This window comes from Leishmania infantum, chromosome 26 (assembly GCF_000002875.2).
Source record: "Leishmania infantum JPCM5 genome chromosome 26".
Classification (NCBI taxonomy): Eukaryota; Euglenozoa; class Kinetoplastea; order Trypanosomatida; family Trypanosomatidae; genus Leishmania; species Leishmania infantum.
In genome coordinates this window covers 529,556-549,723 of record NC_009410.2, presented here as the reverse complement: position 1 = coordinate 549,723, position 20,168 = coordinate 529,556, and the positions used below count along the sequence as shown (strand labels likewise).

Here is a 20,168-nt window from a genome sequence, read left to right as displayed (position 1 = left end):
AGGCACAGCGAGCGTGCTGATATGCGTTGTGAAAGCGAGACAAGGGGCGAGAGCATCCATCTCCCGCCACGAGTCCCCTAAGCACAAAAAAAAAGCTCAGCAGTCCAAACACCCACGCACACAGATGCACATTACATCACCTCTGCTTAACCTTAGGCGTACACCGATCCTGTATTCGCATTCAGCTTCTCCTGCATTGCGGTCTGCCACTCGCCAAAGGCGCCCTCGCGCACCACAGCGCCGAGTCGTGGGTGCTGGTCTACCACTCGCGTCACCCCGTACATCTCCACATCTGCCAGGTCGGGGCTGCTGCCGCCGTGAAACACCTTGCCGTTCGGGCGGCGCTGCAGAAACGTTTGCAGCTCAGCCCGCAGCCACTCCTCCACTGCGCCGAAGCGCACCGTCGCCGCGAGTGCCCTGCGCGATGCCTCCGACAGCATCCACAGCCCATTCGAGTCCGTGCTCGCCGGGGCGCCTGTCGGTGCGGCAGTGGCCGGGCCGTCAGCGCACTCCATCTTTGCAATAAGCCTCGGCTGGACCTTGTACCGCGAGAGCACCGATAGTGCGGCACTACCAGCGACATGGTAGAGGAAGTTCTGATAGTTGCTCGGCGTCACATACGTGTACGTCGCGTAGGCATCGCGGAAGGAGTTGTTCGTGATGGCAAAGGAGGCACCGTGGAAGTGGTTCGTAATCCAGTCTCGGGTTGCGCTGACGTGCGGATTGACAATGTCTGCTGCGTACTTCAGCGGCCCGGAAAGCTGAGACACGATCTCCGCGGAGTCCACCAAATACACGCCATTGCTATCTGTGGCTGCTGCCTCGGCGCCGCCGCTGTTGTGCTCTGCCAAGGGGGCCAGGTACAGCTGCGGAGCAAGTTGATACCGACGGTCTGGCAGTCCTTTGCCGCTCAGCGGATCAACGCGCACCTCTACATATGGGACATCGTGGTACTGCAACACAGCCTCCACCTTGGCACAGTACGGGCAACCGAGGAGGCGGTAGAAAATGAGCTTCATATCTGACGAGGAGGCTGTGTAAGCTCGCCCTCCGGGCGGCTTCGCGGCTGCAGTCTCCTGCGAGATCTGTGTTGTAAGCTCGCGAAGGTTCGTGTACCGGGCTTTCTGCGCATGAAAGGTCCACGGCAGGTGCGACGGTGCCAGCGCCTCCTTCAGCCGCTTCGCGTTCTGCAGTCCATTAAACTCCTTCGCCGAGAGCTCCTTCGTCACCTCACTCGTCCCCGCTGCCGCGCCTGGGTTTCTGGCGCGCTGACAATACAGCAAAGCCACCGCCCCTACGCCAAGCGTGACAGCAGAGGTGGTGACCGCCTTTGCCAGGAATCGCATACGTTAGGGAAACGAAATAAAGGGTGCGCACAAAAAAAAAGGAAAACCCGATGAGAAGACAATGCAGAAACACTATCAACACGCGCGCGCAAGGTTGTGCAAGCGATAACGAAGCAAGGAAGGTGTGGGAGGGGGGGGGTGCAGAGAGAGTTTCGGAGCATGTGCCTATCTGAAGCGCCCTCTCTCTCTGTGTGCTGCAGTGAGTGCACGGTTTTCTATGATGGCTGCTCGAGTCGCAGTCCCATAGATGGAGAGAGGGAAAGAGAAGAGAGCTTTCTGCCAATAGTGATAATAATAAGACAAGAAGCGGTGAAAGGCTGAACCCACCGGTGCCGTGCGGAACAGCTTCGGCCCTTGTTCGTCTGTCGCTGGGCCCTCCCTCCCTATGTTTGCTGATGGTCTCTCGTGCTTCACAAGCAGCAGTTGCTGCAGCCTCTGTAGTTGTTCCGACCAGTAGCAATGATAGTTAGAGACGGATGGGTGATATTGTGGCTAGGAAGGTGTTTTGGTGTTGCTCGCGCGTAGGGAAGGACATGGGGAGGAGAGAAGGACACCGAAGAGAGGTAGAGGAATGCATTGAAAGAGGTTGAAAAGAAGAGGGGGTGGGGTGGCGGCGACGGAGAGGGAGTAGATGGGGCGAAAATCATGAGTGTGTGGAGGCTGAGGGGGGGGGGCATGTAGAGAGAAAGCGACATGGGCAGAGCGGTGCGAACGCATGCGTGTGCTTGCACCTCAGCATCGATAGAAGGAAAACAAAAACAAAGAATCAGGCCTGTGGCGCGACACACATGTACACCCGATGTGCGCGCCATCCTCAAAGAAAAAGAAGGGGAAAAAGAAGGCGCTACAATCTGAACGCCAACACGGCGAGCAAGCACGTTTTCAAGCCTACATGCCCACGATGCAACGACACGCGCCGAGTCTCTCTCTTGTTACGCGCCCGCCGCAGCGTGCGGTTCTCTCTGTGTATCCTTCTGTTTCCAGACCTCCTTTGCGGGCAAGGTCCGGTTGAGTATTTCCTTTATTTTTTTTTCGTTCTGGAGGGGGAGGGGGCGGAGTGGCCAGGTGGAGCATCAGCGCACAAACAACCAAAGGAAGCAAAATAGGGAAAGGACGGGGGGAGGGAGGGAGGAGGAGGAAGGGGGCACCGACAGGGGCCAGACATAGAAGAGGAAGGGAAAGGGAGACAAGGGGAAGGGGGAACCTTCCCATTCAGCAGCCAAAGTATGCAGCCGACATCAAAAACGGAAGCAAACACACACACACACACACGCACTGTCCAGTCACTCCTTTGCAACAAGACACGTCTCCATCAGGGAAGAGGTCGTACCCCGGAGAGAGCCGGTGGGGTAGGGGAAGTGGAAGGCACAGAAAACAGAAAGAGACTCTCGGGAAGAGGGAGGGAGGGGGATCGTGGCAGCGTGTGCGTGTGCGTGTGCGTGTGCGTGTGTGAGCCACTTCCCTTCGTCCCTTCGTCCCTTCTCCACCCCCTCTACCTCTCTTGTTCGTCTTTGCCTTTCCCCACGCCTTCTGTTTTTTTTTTTTTTTCACACGCACACGCACACACGTGCCAGTGCTCAGCTTATTTAAATGCGTTACATGTAGCTGCATCGAGGCGCGTGAGCGCGGACGTGTGCGTATGTGTGCGTGACTGTGCTATGGAAGTGGTGTACAGCCAAAGAAGCCACATAATGGCACAGGGAAGAAAGCACTGACAAGAGCGACGAGGAGAGAGCGAAAGCGGCTACCATGACACGCGTATCGGCTTCCTCGTCGATAAAGCGGCCATCAAGCACCCCCACACACATGCAGACAACGCGGCGTTATTCGACTTGACGTTTTCTCCCTTCATCTCTTTCGTCGCTGGAGTGGTGTTTTCGTTTTGCTATTCCCCACATCAGAACAGACGAGCCATCTGTGTGGCGAGGCCGGCGACGTCCGGCAGCGGGTTCGTTGGATTCGACTGATGCACCTCCACCGCGCTGTGGGTGCCGAAGGGGGATATATTCGGGCTGTTCTTGGCGTAGCTGACCTGAATGGCGCGGTTTGTAAGCATGCGGTAGCGGTTGTGCAGAGTGAAGATGGCCGTATCGGCTTCCTGCACGGTGGAGAGGGTGATGAAGGCGGCACCACGACTGCGGTTGCTGTTGTCCCGCAAGATGTGAATGTGCTCTACGTTGCCGTATGCGCTGAATAAGTTGCGCAGCCGCTCCTCAGTGCACTCAAACGGCAGCTGGCCTACAAAGAGCTTCGCGGCCGTTGAGCTCAGTTTTGGCTGCTGCAGCTGGTGCTGCTGTATGCTGTGCGGCATCCCGTTCATGCTCCCATACTCGTGATGGTGCTGCCCAGGCACCATCATGCTGTTGGCGGATCCGTTATTCGCACACCCTCTCGTGCGCATGCCACGCTGCATGCCGGCCCCTTGAACGCTGCTCACGCCGCTGTCCTGGCTATACTGGTTGCTGTGGCTGCGAGGATGCTGCATCTGCGGTTGCTGCAGGCCCGGCCCATTCGGTGCCCAAGGCTTCGCGTGGGCGCTCAGATTGGTGGCCGCTGTGTCCATTGTTTTGTATCGATGCCCCTCTCCCTCCTGTGTGTGGCCACTGAAGCAAACGTCTACGAGACGAGAGGGACAGCGAAATAATGAAGGAGGTGAGGCGGGGAAGGCTGGACGCTGTGGTGCAAAGAACCGCCGTGCGGCAAGCGAATGCACCCCCTACCCCCAACACACACACACACACACACACACACACAGAGGCCGAGGAGAGACGCAAGAGATAAAACACAGCGGATGCGGGAGTCGAGTCGGTGGGTGTTCGTGTACGGATGTTGCTGTGCTTACGCGTGTATTGTGTGCCCACTTTCTGAAGGTAATACTGTGCATGCGTGTTGGTGGGTGCGTGTGTGCCCACATGCCGTCGATCATGAGCAGCCAGAAAGGTCGAATGGGAGAACGAAAGACAGAGGGGGACCGTAAAGGAGAGAGCAAGGTCCCATATGTGCATAGGTGGGCATGCGCCTGCGCGTTGCATGACACCACGAGAGAGAGAGGCGTGCGCACACACACGCAGAGGAGAAGGCGAGCAGGTGATTGTTGCCACGCCAGCTCAAACGCGATTACAGAAAGCAGAGAGATGGAGAGAGCTGACGTGGGAGGGGGTCGGAAACACGCAATGCCGAACTGCAGACCCCTTTCCTCACCGAAGCACTTCGGTGTAAGCGGATAGCATGACTGGGCCTCGGCTTCCTTGTTTCTCTGGCGTGCCGCCACCACCACCGCCTCTCTCTCTAGCTCTTATACTAAGGAGCAGCCACGCTTGCTTTCGGTTCGCCTTTACTGGAAGACGACGCGTTCCCATACACGTTTTTTTTTTTTGCTTCCACACACACACACACACACATACACACACTCACAGGGGCTGGTCTACATGAATCTCTTTCAAAAAGTTCGTTACGAGCTCTACAGTCTTGTGGGGCTTGTCGAAGTACACCGTGTGCGTCGCATGCGGAATGGAGTGCTGCCGCAGGTCGATGGCGTAGCGCTCCCATAGCTGCTGATACTGCGGGTCGCCTCCCACTGGGCTGGCAGCTCCGAGCACCGACAACACTGGAACCGTGCCGACCGAGGGATACTCCAGCGCTAACCGGTGCCGCCTCTGCTTCTGTTCCTGTGAATCATGCGTGCCAACGGAGCCTTTTCCGCCTCCGGCTGGCTTGTAGTACAAATCGGGTAAGAAAAGCTCACCAGAGCGGATGGAGTGCTCAAGCACGGGCACGTTGCATTTCCAACTCGCAATGCGTCGCGTGGGATCGTTGGGGTCGCGTTGCAGCGCCAAGTTCGTCGTACATAGTCCCCGCACACGGATATCGTGCATGCCACAGCGGTAGAACTCCTCTTGCCCACTCCGAAGGTCAGAGATTGCGCTCAGATTCACAGCCTTCATATGCTCGATGATGCCGATGAGCTCACCGGTCAGATTTGCTGTCATGTTTGAGCGCACGATAGGCGGTAAGTCAAGACTCACAAGCCCTTTCACGTCAAGAGAAGATCGCGCAGAGGAGGAGACATTGCTCGACGTCGATGTCGCTGTAGTTGACGATAATTCTGACCCTTGAACTTTTTCGTTGCTCGCTAGGGAAGGGAAGTAGCGGTCCATGAGGTATTGCGTCCATGTAAGGCTGCCCATGCTATGGCCAATCGCTACGACGCGCGGGCAAGCCACGTCGCCGTAGCTGTGATCGCTGCCGTCCCGCATCCATGCCTCTGAGACACGAGACACTGTGCGTGGAAAGTCGTGGTCCAGGTAGTAGCTGAGATCCTCCACGAGGTTCTCCGAGCTGTGTGTCGAGGTGTGCGGCGACAGGCCGTGGTTGCGCGCGTCGAGCGTGGTGATGTGGAACGGCAGCGCCACTGAAGTCTGGTCGTTCGATTCCAGCACAGCGCGATTGTGCGCGTCGAGGGCGTTGCGCAGGATGACAACAAAAGAGTTCATCGCGCCGCTGTGGGCCAAGAAGCCATGCATCACCACAAAGAAGACCGGCGCCGCTTTCCTCACGAAGCCCGGCAGGAGGACCTTAGAGGGGGTCTGAACAGCATGCAGCGGGACGGCTGCCATTACTTGAAGCAGCGAGTGCAGGCTAGAAGCAGCGGATACCGTTCGCGACGGCGGAGAGGGCGGGGTGCAGATAAGAGATGAGGGCGACACAGCAGGTCGTGAGACCGAGGACCCTGTGACTTTCCGTGTGTGAGCTTGTAGCACGGATGAGGCGCAGCGCGTTGGCAGCAGGCACGCAGAAGCACATACCACGGCGCCACTGGTCTCAGTGAGTCTGTGAAAGTACGAGAGCAGACATGTACGCCCCAAATAGGGACGAGGAGGAGACAGAAGAAGAGAAAATTACCAAGGAAGGGAGGAAGCGGAAAGTGAGAGCAGCCGGTAGGCAGAGGAGATACAAGCAAACACCTGCGCTGAGCTGACAACGCACCCACACTCTCACACACCCACTCAAAAGCCCACATGGCTTTCCCATGAGCACACCTACACCGAGTGATGAGTAGTGAAGGTGCTTCGCGCCCCTGCCGTTCACGCATCCTCGTCCGGCACTACTGCCTTACCACCTCTCCTCTGCAATGGGGTTGGCGGCAGCGACGTACCTCTCGCTGTAAAGAGCGGGAGAGACGTTAGAGCGTTCCAGTGTGAATGAGTGTAGAAGGGATGGGGGGGAGCGTTTCGCTGGCACGCCGCAGATGTATCTGCGGCGCCCTCTCCCGTTCCGTCCTCTCATCCTCCAAATGGTATTGAGGTTTCTCGAACGCTCCCGCGTCAGCCGTCCGTTTCGCTTGTGCATGTATGCTCCGCTTGTGCGCGAGAAAGTTGCGTGAACTCACACCCTGAGAAAGGAGGTAGCGAACTTCAGTCATCAGCTCTGTTGGGACAGAGCGGGCGAGCGATCACGCACGCACGCACACACACATGCGCGAGCATGCGCGTGTGCAACGGTGCATGCAAGAGAGAGAGAGAGCAGAAAAGGAAAATGGAAACACAACACGGAGGAACAACAACACAACAACACATGTAAAAGATAGGCGAGGGCCGGCAGGGCTGCAGAGGAAGAGGGTGGGATGGAAGAGAGAAAAAGAAGGATAGCGCTTCAGAAACAAAAAGCAAGAAAAAAAGAAACACGATTTCAACAACAAAAAGAATCGGTCGGGGAGGGGGTGTGCGACACAAGGAAAACAAAACAAGGAGGACAGGGGTGAGTCCATAGGCCGAGTTCTGAGAGACACGCCCCCCTCTTTCCTTCTTTCCTTTCTCTCTCCCCACTCCCCGACGAGAACACGGTGCGATGGGCGCACGTCTCGCACGAGATGGGGGACAGGAGCGATGAAGCACCCTCCCTCCTCTCCAAAAGACGACGACTCGAGCATGTGCATGATGTGGTTCTGCACGAGATACAACATGAAGACAACGGGGAGGTGTGCGAAATGAAGGCAGGAAAGAGAGAGAAAGACATGGTGAGGGAAAGAGAAGGAGCGATGCTACGCTCACGCAACCCCACGCCCCCCTTCCCCTCTCGTCGGTTCCTCACCCGCGTATGCAAGAGTAGTTGTAGATTTGGCAGTACATGGCACTCTCGAGAGGGCCGGGGAGGGGAAGGGGAAACCTACAAAAAAAACGACTTTAGAGCGCATGTACACGCACACGTGCACAGGCCCTTCACCACACATGATCATCGAAAGACACAAGGCAAACCATTCAACACACGCTCACGATAGAGGAGATGCACCAGAAATCATGCACGGGAGGGAGCGGGGGTGAGAGAGAGAGGAGACATGCTCGTCTCCGTGTACATGGATAGAGACCCGCATCCAGCGTAAAATGTGTAAACAGAAGACGGAAAAGTGCCGTAGGGAACGACGCGGAACAAAAATGCCAAACACAAGAAAAAGAAAGACGATCACGTAAAGATACACATCATGCAGACACACACACACACACACATACGCATACACATATGCATATATACATATTGCACATCACTTAGCCTGGAAGGCCATGCACACAGCCAAGGCACACATCGCGGCAATATGCGGGAGAGAAAGACTCGTGCTGATGCGGCTGCACCGACTGCGGTGCAAGGCCATCACACACACGCACCGGGAGAGGTGCGCAAAGGCAGCGAGCGTACCTCCAGCTGCATTTCCTTTGCTTTTTTTTCTTTTGCCTTCTCATCCTGCCTCACCGTTCACTCGGCGCACTGAGGGAAAAGGACGACTTCGCTCCCGTGGGGCTTGCCGCCGGCTTGTCGGACGCCGACGCGAGCACCAGAGGCGACACGAGGCCCATGTCCATGCCGGCGCTGGAAGATGTCGGTGCTGGTGTCGCCAAAGACATCACACTCGATGCCAGGCCGTTCCCGAGCATCTCAAACGAGTACTCGTCCTCATGCAACGATGGCCCGCCGAAGCCAAGTAATGAGATGATGGGGACAGCCGTCCTGCTCATGACCCGCTCCGCGTCATCCAGGAGAGTCTCGGCGTCGCGATAGCCCTGATAGCATGGGATGGAGATACGGATAGGTGAGCCTGTGCCACCACCCCCCTTTCCACCATTCATGTGACACCGACCACTGCTGCCTGTAAGCGTGCCGCGTTTGTGGAAGAGCATTGCCCCGTTGGCACGACAACTCTGGCCGTACCCCTCACCACCACCGGCGCCCATACCAGCTGCCCGCTCAACAACGCGACTCGATGACCCACGTAATGAGCCTCGGATGGGATCAGCGCGTGCGTTGCTCTTGCAGTCAGCGATTTGGTAGGCGCCTTGATCGTTGTTATGGACGCTGTGGAGAGAGGGCCGCATGGCAGCCGAGGCACACATCTGCAGCTGAGGTGGGGTCTGCTGCTGCTGAGGTAAGAGCCCGCGCAGCGAACTGCAACTGAGGGACTGCGCGGCGGAGCGCATGCCCGACTCACCGCTATTGCAATGCACCGGAGCTGGACGGGTATCAGCCCCAGTAGTTCTGAATGGTGCCGCGGCTCGCGCGACTGCCGGCGCCCACCACATCTGCCGCAGATCGGTCGCGGCCACTGATTCATCTGTTACTCGGCTCGCGGGCACGGGGCTCATTGCCTTTGGTGTCCCTGGTTCGTAGCTCAATGACGTGACCGCATTTTCTTCTTGAGCAAGCGGCAACACCGGCTGAAACACGCTCCTTGTACCGTCGCGGGGTCGTGCGCTGACGTTGTCCTTCAAGCTCACCATTTCTGGCAGCGGTGGCGTCCCCACTGCCGCCACCAAATCGTTGGCGCTGCCTATGGCCCAAGGAGCGGCGGCGCAAGGGGAGGAGGTGGTGCGACGTAGCTCCGCGGCCGCCGCAACCTCCGACCCAGGAATCCGATAGGAGAGGTTCCGCGTCAGCAAGGGACGGGGCAACATCGCCGGTGCCGGTGGTGGTGACCGACGCACAGACGACGTCTCAGACATAAGCGTGATCGATGCCGTGGCAACACTGTCGTTAGCTACACAAATCGGCTCCGCGGCCATCCGCAGTGCCGATATGCGCTCACGGGCTCCATCGGGTGACTCGCTGGAGTTTCCTGCTGACCCTGCCGTTTTCCTCGCCGGCGAGGGGGCGGCTGTGCCCGTAGTGTTAAAGGGAAACGTTGTCGACACGCCCCCAGCAGAAATCCGCCGCATCCACCCGGACACAAAGCCGACCGTGGAGAGGGGCACGGGCACAGAGGATGGCATGAGCGTCGGTGGCGACACAGTCGGTGTGGCCATTGCCGCCGGCTCGGCTATTACCTCGCCCAGCAAGCTCTGTACAGCATCCGCGTCGCCGAGCAAGGCACCCGTCTCCGCCTGAGCAGCAAGACCACCGACATCTTGCACAGACTGCAGAAAAGTAAACCGCTCCGCACGCAGTGCTTCCATCGGCGCCGAGACGGCGACGCCGCTGTCGGCGGTGCTGAAGACACCACTACTGGGTACGTGGTAATGGGCTGTGCTGCTGTCAGTAGGTCGCAGCATCACTGTTCGATCACCGCTGAGTTGCCTTGCAGCTGTGTCACTGCTAACCACGGGCAACCACGCCGCCACACCCGCCTCTACACAACCCACCACGTTTGGGGTGCTGCCTGCAGAGAAGATGACCCCCTCCACGCCGAATGGTGCCTGGGAAAGCGCCAAAGACGCCACGCTCGCCGCACTGGAGCGCTGCGTGAGGCTGTACCCGCGCATCGGTGTGGCGAGCGAGCGCTCAGCGTGAAGGGCAGAGCAGAACAAGGCGGGCAGGGTTGTGGCGCTGGAGCCACTGGCGTCCCTCAGAGAGTCTTCAGCCGTTGCGCAGAAGTAGCCAGGGCTTGGCAGCCCCCTGTGCCGCTTGCTGGGGCTGGACTGGACGACAGCGAGGGAGCCATGTGTGAGTGAATGACTGCCAGTCTCCGCGTCTTCGTCAGCCCCGCTTGCTGCCGACACGGATACCAGAGAGCGCACTTGCGCCGGCCTTTCTCCCCGCGCTCCCGCAGGTCTTGTAGAGCTCATCCTACTCAGCCTCCCTCGCTGCATCTGCAGCTCAGATAAGTGCGTCTGGGACGCGGCAAGCCCTGCCGCCGGGCTATTGCCGCGTGAGCGCGGCGTTTGCGTGCCGCAGCCCAGGTATAGCGACATCTCCTCTCCGTGCATATGCGGCGCCATTAGCGAGGAGCCACACGGGCATGTGGTGCAGTTCGTGGAGCCGTGTTGCGTGCCGCGGTCGGCGCTCATCGCACCCGAGGCGACTGAGCGCGAGGGCGCGGACGGGGGATGCTGCGGCGCGAACAGCCTGCCAGTTAGACGCCAGTTCCCTGGGTCACTCGCACACGGCTTGAGCGGTGTTGGCGTCGAGTTGTCCTGCGCTGCTTTCCACGGACCTGTCAATACACCACCCAGCGCCATGCCGTGGGCAAGCGTCTGCAGGATTTGGTCCTCGGACATGGTTGAGCTTTGCCGCATGGAGACGGCGCTGCTGTGCTCCGCAGTCGTACTGCGCGGGTCGCACGCGGTGGCGGCGTTGTCGACACAGAAGGAGGTGGCGGAGGTTACGGTGAAGTTGCGGAGACTCTGTTGCGGTGGAGCAGAGAGCGAGTTTGAGGATTCGTTCTCAGTGGCGTTTGCTTCCTCGTGCTTAGATTGACAAAAAGGCGCCTGCCGCTCCTGCTGTCGCGATGAGGTAACAGAGCTGTCATCGAGGTTTTTGCGCCGCGCTGCCGCGATGGAGCTCGGCAGGTGCTGCGCGGCTGGCGTGACGGCAGGTGCAAGCGGAGGTTGGTCTGCGTCGCCCTCGTCCCCCTGGTCGTGGAGTCGCGGCGGGGGCTGCTGCGACTTGTCGCCAGCCGACTTGGTGAGCGTGCTGAGCGTTGTCCGAAGTGGGAACGCAGTGTCGGATCTTGGGAAGGCGATCAGCGACGCGGTGTTGCCAACCATGAACATCGGCAGCATGAGAGAGGTGGTCATTTCCAGCGGGCTTCGAACAGATACCCCTAGAATGGTGCTTGACACAACAGCACCGCCTGGGCAAATGGGCATCGACAGATGCAGTGGTGGGGCCGTCTCTTGTCGAGGTACACACATCCTGGAGATGGACGCGCTGCGTTGGAGCTCGTGACGCGAGCCAACCGACCGCAGTGAGTAACGAGAGCTGGAGGGATTGGGGGCAATGCCAGACTCCATCGTGGTCAGTGTGGTTGCCATCGTCGCCTGTGTTGACGTGGGAGTGCGGGTATTGCCGTCCAGTGACTCGATTCGCTTCTGCGAGAGCGATGCCACCGGAGACGCGGGGCCGTCGCCAATCGGCTTCCCAGCGCTCCGTGGAATAGACTTTTCGAGGGAGACCGGCGAGGCATCGCCGTGGTCGCTGCTGCTGCAGCAGCTGTGTCTCTCTGACTGCACCGCTGACATGTCACACGACCGCTTGCGTCTCCAGACGCTCCCCTTCGATGATTGTTGCAAGCCAGCGATGCTCTGTCGGTTGGGCGACATGACGGCTGACACAGAGATAGGCGACCACCCGTTCGCGCCCGTATTGGGTTTTTGAGCAGGTTCGGCTGTTCGCGCATTGATGGTCACCGGCGACGCCTCGCCACCGCACACAGACGATACGGCGGTTAAGTGGCCTGTTGCCGTGCCCAAGACGGGCGGAGGTATCTCGTGCAAGTCCAGCTCCGACGCCTCACTCGTGTTGCACCATTGCGTCTCAGCTGTGGAATGTGGTGCTGAGGACGCCGACGATGCAGCAGACCAGGTCTGCGGCCCGCTGCTTCCACCCAGACCCGGCGACTCCGTGCCGGTGTCGCGGTGGCGATGACGGCGCGAGCGCAGAGGGTCGTCCATATCATCACGTGGGTTGCATGCGCCCTCTGGCGACAGAGGAGGCGCCGCCAGTGGCTCAAGCGCATCTGTAGCTGTTGCTGTCGCCGCATTGTTCGGCACGAAGTGCACACGTTGCGAGGATGCTGATGCCACTGTGCTTTGAAGGGTGTCCTTGTCGTCTGCGCCGGCTGTAGTGGATGAGTGGAGAGCTTCCGCTGCGTCGTCCCCACGTCTTTTCAGCACCCCTCTAGGGGTGTCGTTGCCATCATGGCAGCTCAGGTGCCTCGCAGCTCCCGATTTGACCCGCGTGAGGGGCTGCACTGACGCGTTCACAAAAGCCATGCCGACTTTACTTCTGTCATCTTCTTGCCTGCTCAGCACAACACCGTCTTCTCTGCCGTTGCTGTGCCCAACGCTGGGCCGTGGCGCTGTATTTGAGACGGCTAAGGCTGCCGTGGTAGCGGCCGTGAAAGCATACTTTGCGCATCCTCCATTCTGCGAGACGTCGTCTGTTTCGGGCATAATGCCGCTCAGCAGCAGTGCCGAAAGGAATGGTGTGCGCGGCACTTCGCTGGCCTCACACACACACGGCATCCCGGTACTACCAGCGACTGTTGGGCTCGCCGAGACCACAGGTGGGTCGTCACCATTCATGACGGACGAGGGGCGGAGACGCTGCCAAGAGAAAAGAAGGTCGGCTCAGAACCCTCTCCCCCCAAAAAAAACCAGATGCACACACACACACACACACACACGAGAGACCAAGAGAAGAAGAAAACGAAGGAACAGAAGCCCGAGCTAGCACGGCGGCAGAATTGATGTATTAGCGCCAGGTGATGCCCACCCGTACTGCCGAGGCGTGTTGGCGAGACAGCACGGGGCAAAACCAGCACAGAAGACAACGAAAAGAAAGCAAAAATCACGGAAAGAGCCGTCTGAGTAACGGTGGAGAGGTGATAAAGACTGACAATCGCCAAGAGGAATAGTGAGGGGTGGCTTATAGGAGGATGAGGGTTGCCGTGTAGATACGCGTCGGCGTGTGTATGTATGTGTGTGTGTGTGTGTATGTCTGCAGGTGTATATGCGATGGAGATGAGCGAGAAGGCAGCGCTCGACCAAAAGAGGATGGAAGAGGGGTGGTGGTGGACAAAGAGAAGGCGGATGTGTATATATTTATGTATTGATGTTTATCCGTGTTGACACTCACACAAAGACTGATACTCAAGCAGAAAAAAGGAACACAACCAAAGTCGAGCGGTTGCTCACAGAAATGCTAACAGAGGGAGAGGGGAGGGGGCCAGGCACAAGCACCACCAATATAAACAAGACAGAAGGCCACACGAGGACGAGGGAGAAAACCTCCAAAAAGAGAGGAGGCAGAAACACACCGGAGGCGGAGAGGGAAAGGAGGGAGGGGAAGGGGAAGGGAGAGGGGGATGATGATGATGGCGGGTGGTGGTGGGTGATGGAAGCAGGGGCTCATACGAGACACACAGCAGAACAGAAAGGGCGCACTTCGACACTGGAGAGCATGGCAAGCGAAAAAAAAAAAACGGCCTGCCGCTAAGCAAGACGGGCTCTCACCCCCTCCCCACCTGCCCTCCTGCCTGCCTGCCGGCCGGCCGGCCGCTACGAGAAAAAAAAACAAGAAAGAGCAGAAGAGGACGAAGAGAAAGCAGGCAGCACGCCCGCAGACACACCGATAAGACGTGCTTTGAACGATCAAGGAGTGCGTCGTCTTCCTCCCTCGTTTTTGTTCTTCGCGTTTGCGCTTGTGCTTGCCGCTGAGTGATGTGCACAGAATCGAAGAAACGGCGGGGCGGCGCGCCCTACAGGGCGGGAGAGGAGGAGAGACGCACGAGCGGTGAGGCTTACAAGGATGCACTCGGTGCTTCTCTTCTCTTTCACCGTTTCCAATGTCCTTTTTCGCTTTTGTATTTCGATTACTTGCCGCTCCTGTGCGTTCCCACCCTTTCCGTGTGACACTGCGTGTATGGGTGAGTGCGTCTGCGCTTTTCTCTTTTCCTTTCGCCTTTCCTGCGTGTGTGTTTGTGTATGTGTGTGCGTGTGATCGCACGGGGCCCAGGCGGCGAAGGGAGGGAGGACGGAAGAAGAGAGGCAGGGAGAGTCGAAGTAGGCGATGGAAACGTTTCTATCCTTACATGTATGTGTGTACGTATGTATCTTCCTGCCGTTGCTGGTCCTGGCAGAAAGAAAGGAGGAGGGCAATAAAGAACACAAGAGGGAAGGGATGGGACGGGGGGAGGGGCGAGAGTGAAGCACGAATCATGGGTGCAAGGGAAGGAAGCGCATGCAGCATGCATGCATGCTTGTGTGCATGTGCGTGCACGCGGAAGGTGAGCGGCGACAGAGAAAAGGCTGAAGAGGGATGCGTTAGGGGGGGGGGGCAAAGTGAATTGATGCATATGTGTACATCACGAGCTCACAGAAAGTGCGGGAGTGGTGGACAAACTAGCGGCGTCGCGCAGGAGTTGGGGAGAGAGAAAGGTGCTGCCACACACACACATACACGCCCACAGACAGACAAGGCGGGAAGCGTGCGTGCAACAGCGACCGGCGAACCAGCGTGTGTGCACACCAGAGGGAAGAAGAGACACAGCTGAGAGGTCCAGTGAAGATGTCGCCTGGAACACCCGCAGCACAAGTGCCGGCCGCTTCTCCTCTCTTTCCTCGCCTCTCGACCAGCCGCCCTCCCCCCTCTCTCTTTTTCCATTACAATCATCTCGCACTGTCGCCATATACGTAATTTTTTTTTTGTGAACCGCTGGAGACCGCACCAGTCCACATCTCTCTCTTGACAAGGGTGCCTATGCTTCCCCTTGACGGTTGCTTGCATTGTTTTTGTATCTCATCGCGGTGAGCAACCAGCATCATGGCTGCCTTGAACATCGACCATCGCAGAGATGGACACACACTCACACACAGAGGGAAGCAGACAGAGGAAAAAAGATGACTGTGCACGCCGCGGTCGAATTCGAGGGACGAGCTGGGGGTGGGGTGGGGTGGAGTAGGGGGCCGAAGAAGGTGATTGAGAGCTGGGGATACAGAGAGGGGGAAGTGCCTAAGACAACACGAGCCATGATAATAAGCATTTCGGCTGATGTATCTGCCAGTCACCCGAAGCAGAACAAGAGCACAAAGAAACAGACCACGCGTACACATGGACACGATAGCGGTAGACAGAGAAATACGATGGGGAGGGGGCAAAGAAGACGAAATCAACAGCGTCCAGTGACCTTATCCAATCAAAGAAAATAAAAATGACGCGAAAACATCCAGCGGATGAAGAGGGCAAAGGGGGGGGGCGTGAGGGAGGGGAAAAGAGTGCAGTACATGGGCGATTCAGCACAGATGAAAGGGATGCGTGCGTGAAGCCGCCACCAGCCACGGCTGGAAACCCCTCCTCCTCCAGTTTCCCACAAAAGCCGAGCGTTTCTTTCACCAGCACGCCACGAGTCAAAAAAAGAGGGCAAACACGAGATGGCAGAGATGCACACACACGTAAAGGAAGGGCGCAGTGATAAGAATAACAAAAGAGACTGTTTCAGCGAGTAGCAGGATGGGAACGCGCACCGACGTGGCGGGGAAGGCCGACCATAATCAGACTGGAAACGAAGGATGACAAACAGCAGTGCTGCCGTTTTTCCCTTTTTGTTTCCGTGTCCATTCCTGCGCCACACAACATGCGCTAAGCTCCACTCTACCGGGCCTGCCACAGGCACCCAGCGCGCGGTGCAACGCAGCCGCAGACACGCATCACAGCAGTGCGCCGACACAGTCATCTGTGCACGGCCCCTGACCCAAACTCTACCCACCCACCCGCCTCGCAGGGTGGCACTCAGCCTCCCCAGCAGCAGGCAGTGCGAGGGCCGAGCGAGACGCGTTGGTATCACGCTGACGCCTTGCCCATCGCATGGATGGCGCAAGCACGCTCACGGTCGCGGGTCGCACCGGCGCCACGCCGTCCAGGGATTGGCCGCCGGCATCCGTGCCACTGCATCGCACTGACCTCCCCACGTCCTAGGCACCCTGGCCCTGTCACCACCAGGGGGTGGTTCGGCAGTGGCTGGGATAGGGAGGGAGGGGGGAGGAGGCTGCTCGGCTTCCCCACCCACAGTGAGGCCTCTCTCCTCCTCGAGAGGGAGAAAGGAGAATGAGAAAAAAAAAACATAAACAACCAAAAAAACAAGAAAAGAGGTTCGCTGGAACAAGAGAGAGGTGAGCGAGATGGCTCAAACAACAGAGAGCCCAACGTGCAGTGGGAACACGCGGACGCAGAGGACGGGAGCCCATGCAAGGAAGGCAGGAGCAAAACAAAACGGAAGGTCCGAAGAGAGCGAGCAATGTAGCAACGAGGAGGAGCGGCAGAGTGAGGAGGAGTCGGGCACGCGCACCCCCACACCCACGCACACGCGCATAAATCACAAGGGGGAATCACATAATAGTGTGGTGCCCTGGCACGTCTCAGACTTTGCCGCCGGCGCGTCCGCATGCCTCTGCGTGTGCACATGCACCGGCAAAAAAAAGGGGTCCGGCGGAAGCGAACGCGCACATGTCCGCACATTATAAACCATTTTGCGTTTTGCTTCCACGTGTCCATTCCTGCGCCACACAACATGCGCTAAGCTCCGCTCTACCGGGTCTGCCACAGGCACCCAGCGCGCGGTGCAACGCAGCCGCAGACACGCATCACAGCAGTGCGCCGACACAGTCATCTGTGCACGGCCCCTGACCCAAACTCTACCCACCCACCCGCCTCGCAGGGTGGCACTCAGCCTCCCCAGCAGCAGGCAGTGCGAGGGCCGAGCGAGACGCGTTGGTATCACGCTGACGCCTTGCCCATCGCATGGATGGCGCAAGCACGCTCACGGTCGCGGGTCGCACCGGCGCCACGCCGTCCAGGGATTGGCCGCCGGCATCCGTGCCACTGCATCGCACTGACCTCCCCACGTCCTAGGCACCCTGGCCCTGTCACCACCAGGGGTGGTTCGGCAGTGGCTGGGATAGGGAGGGAGGGGGGAGGAGGCTGCTCGGCTTCCCCACCCACAGTGAGGCCTCTCTCCTCCTCGAGAGGGAGAAAGGAGAATGAGAAAAAAAAACATAAACAACCAAAAAAACAAGAAAAGAGGTTCGCTGGAACAAGAGAGAGGTGAGCGAGATGGCTCAAACAACAGAGAGCCCAACGCGCAGTGGGCAAACGCACATACACACACAGACACACAGACGTACACAAATATATAACGGGAAGGATGTCGGCGGTGATGGTGATGAGGTGGTGGTGGTGGTCTGCGAGGTGGCAGGCAAAACAGATACACAGAATGCCGGAAACACAGCAAGCGCGCGCGCTCAAGATAAGAGAGACATGAAGGTAAAGAGAAGGAAGAGAGGGAATGACAAGAGAAGACAAAAAAGGTAAGATGAGGCGAAAAGGAAAAGTCGGATCCCAAAGGTGTGTGTGCTTGTGCTTGTGTGTGTGTGTGTTGGGGTGGTGGTCGTGGTGGAGGGAGAGAATCACTAAAACGAGGACAGCGATCACAAGCCGACAAGATCCACCAACAACGAGCCTCACCTTCCACACGCGGACGCACAGAATCGTGTCAGATGAAAGTCGCCGCAAATCCACACACAAACACAGATCATACGACACCAGCAGGATTGTATTGGGGAGGGGAAGGGGTGAGGATGTCCTTTCGCATACCGAAGAGAACAAAAATAAAGGAGATATTATGACGCAACATTGACGAGTTTGTGTGCCCTTACATGCGCATTAAAGCGTGTGTTACACATTCGCTGTTGAGGCTGAAACCAGAGGATACATCTTGTTCGCCTCTGTTTCTTCTTTTTTTTGTTGCTTTTACGATGCACACATGCTCGACTACAGCTCGTTTTCTGCCTATGCGTCTGTCCACACACGTACCTGCGCGGAGCGGTATGAGCGCTGTTGCTGCAGTGTTTGCTGCGGTAATGATCAGACCGAGACAGAGGGGTACCACAGCCACATCTTCCGCTCTACACACACATACATACGTGTAAGGGGTGTATGTGTGTGCATATGTATGTGATAGCCAAGCAGATGGGGAAGAAGGGGGAGGGGGGGCAAAGCCAGAAAGGAAAAAGAAGAACAGGGCCGAATGGAATACATAGACAGGATACAGCAACTCACACCACAATCAAAAAGGCAGAGGCAGAAACGAGAGAGAAAAGGACGCGTGAGCAGATAAAGATGCACACAAACATACCGATTCTCGCAACACTTGTTTATTCCGTGCTCTAACTAGCACGACCCTTCTCAGTAGAGCTCTTGGTCCTCGTCGGGATCCGCGATCATCGATTCCGGGTTCTTCGGCGGCTTCAACAGTGCCTTGGTTGGCACCCGGTTCACCTTCTCCTGGTGGAACGGGCGTTCATCGAGGTCTTCGTGAGCGCCGTCCGGGTCTTCGGCCCCCAACATGCGTGTCTGACGCGTTAGCGCACGATCAATGCTCCCGCCTGAACGAGCTGGCATAGGGTTGTTGAAGCCGCGGCGCTCAGGTGACTGCCGCTCGTTCACGGAGTTGGAGGCGCGAGGACCCCCGATGACGTCATCAGAGCCCACATCGAAGGTGCGCAGCGCACCGCGATCCGAGGTACAGTTCGGACTACGACTCGCCGGGGCGACGACGCTCTTCTTGTCAGTGCGCTTGCTCGGTTTGCTTCCCATTCTTTCTCTTTTTTTATTTAGGGGCGTTCAGCTGCTTCGGCTACTCAACACTGATCAGCGTTACGCTTATGCGCGCCCCCAAGCGTCCTTGAAGAATGCGATTCCTTGACGCAAGAGGCGATGAGACAAAAAAAGCGAAAAAAAAAGAAAAACGTGCTGTGCGCGCGTGTGAATACGTGCCTCTCTACCTCTCCAACGTCCTCTCCTTTAATTTGCGTTGATGTCTCCCTGCCCGAAGCGACGTGGCAAACGGCGCAGGGCGATAAAGAAAGGAATAGACCGAAGAATTAGACGAATGAAAAATACAGAAAGATAAGCACAACGCGAAGAAGCGCTCCAGACAAGCGGATAGGGTGGGGAGGGAGGGAGGAGAGAGGGCGGCAGCCGTAAGACGCACAGCAACAAGGCAGCTAATCAACAAATATACAGATATATAAGCCTAAAAAGCCTATACACAGACGTGCCTTAGTCTTTGGATGTACGCACGCACGCACGCACACTAAGACAAGAAAAAAGATTAAAGCAGCACCTACCACCGAATAACCAAACAGAAAGAAGGAGAGACACAATGATGGTCAAGTAAAGGTACACACGATGAATCGCGCAAGAAAGCAGCGAAGAGGAGGGGGGAGGGGGAGATGAGAGGAGGCGATGAGGAGCAAGTGACGTATCGCTGACTAGGGTTGAACCACTTTTCTCAACACGTACACGTCTGTTCTCTTTTTTCTTCGTTCTGCGTGTGCCGATGGTTGGGCGAGATTCTATGGCACTTCTTGGGTGACGCACAAACGCCAATACACGCACGCACGAACAGGCCCTTCTATCTCCCACTACAAGTAAAACATGAAAAACACGCAGAAAAGGCAAAACTGGGCAGAGCGAGGGAGGGAGACCAAACCGATAGCGGCAGATGTGATGATTGGTATGGTGGTGAATGAGAGCAGATTCACACACACACACACATACACATACATACACGTGTTATCTCGAGAGGAGTCTGTATAGAGTGGACACACAAACAAAACTAAAAGAAGACGCACAGACACACACACACACACACACACACACACACACAAAATGAGTGATGCGACAACGACGATGACGGCGGTGTAAGCGGGGAGGGGGTAAGATGATGAGGAGCAGGGACGCAGAAAGACACGCGCACACATACACACAAAGACTCAGGGGCAATCGCTTCTCGTGTTCACGGGGTGTTTGATGCGCACGTTGCAAGAGCAGGAAGGAAAG

The 20,168-nt window shown here is 57.5% G+C and overlaps 5 protein-coding genes across 5 annotated transcripts; all 5 read right to left on the bottom strand.

The window, feature by feature from the left end:
• Nucleotides 1–152: 152 nt before the first annotated feature.
• On the bottom strand, nt 153–1,346 carry LINJ_26_1520 (conserved hypothetical protein; the record flags this gene model as incomplete). Its single annotated transcript, XM_001470462.1, has 1 exon — nt 153–1,346. The coding sequence occupies one exon, from the start codon at nt 1,344–1,346 to the stop codon at nt 153–155; it is 1,194 nt and encodes a 397-aa protein (XP_001470499.1).
• Nucleotides 1,347–3,243: 1,897 nt separating this feature from the next.
• LINJ_26_1510 (conserved hypothetical protein) lies at nt 3,244–3,909 on the bottom strand (the record flags this gene model as incomplete). The annotated part of the gene is made up of 1 exon (XM_001470461.2): nt 3,244–3,909. One exon carries the CDS (start codon nt 3,907–3,909, stop codon nt 3,244–3,246), a length of 666 nt encoding a protein of 221 aa, XP_001470498.2.
• An 847-nt stretch (nt 3,910–4,756) lies between these two features.
• On the bottom strand, nt 4,757–5,962 carry LINJ_26_1500 (conserved hypothetical protein; the record flags this gene model as incomplete). The annotated part of the gene is made up of 1 exon (XM_001470460.1): nt 4,757–5,962. One exon carries the CDS (start codon nt 5,960–5,962, stop codon nt 4,757–4,759), a length of 1,206 nt encoding a protein of 401 aa, XP_001470497.1.
• Nucleotides 5,963–8,086: 2,124 nt separating this feature from the next.
• Nucleotides 8,087–12,853, bottom strand: LINJ_26_1490 (hypothetical protein, unknown function; the record flags this gene model as incomplete). Its single annotated transcript, XM_001470459.1, has 1 exon — nt 8,087–12,853. One exon carries the CDS (start codon nt 12,851–12,853, stop codon nt 8,087–8,089), a length of 4,767 nt encoding a protein of 1,588 aa, XP_001470496.1.
• A 5,656-nt stretch (nt 12,854–18,509) lies between these two features.
• LINJ_26_1480 (hypothetical protein, unknown function) lies at nt 18,510–18,671 on the bottom strand (the record flags this gene model as incomplete). Its single annotated transcript, XM_001470458.1, has 1 exon — nt 18,510–18,671. One exon carries the CDS (start codon nt 18,669–18,671, stop codon nt 18,510–18,512), a length of 162 nt encoding a protein of 53 aa, XP_001470495.1.
• Nucleotides 18,672–20,168: the final 1,497 nt, after the last annotated feature.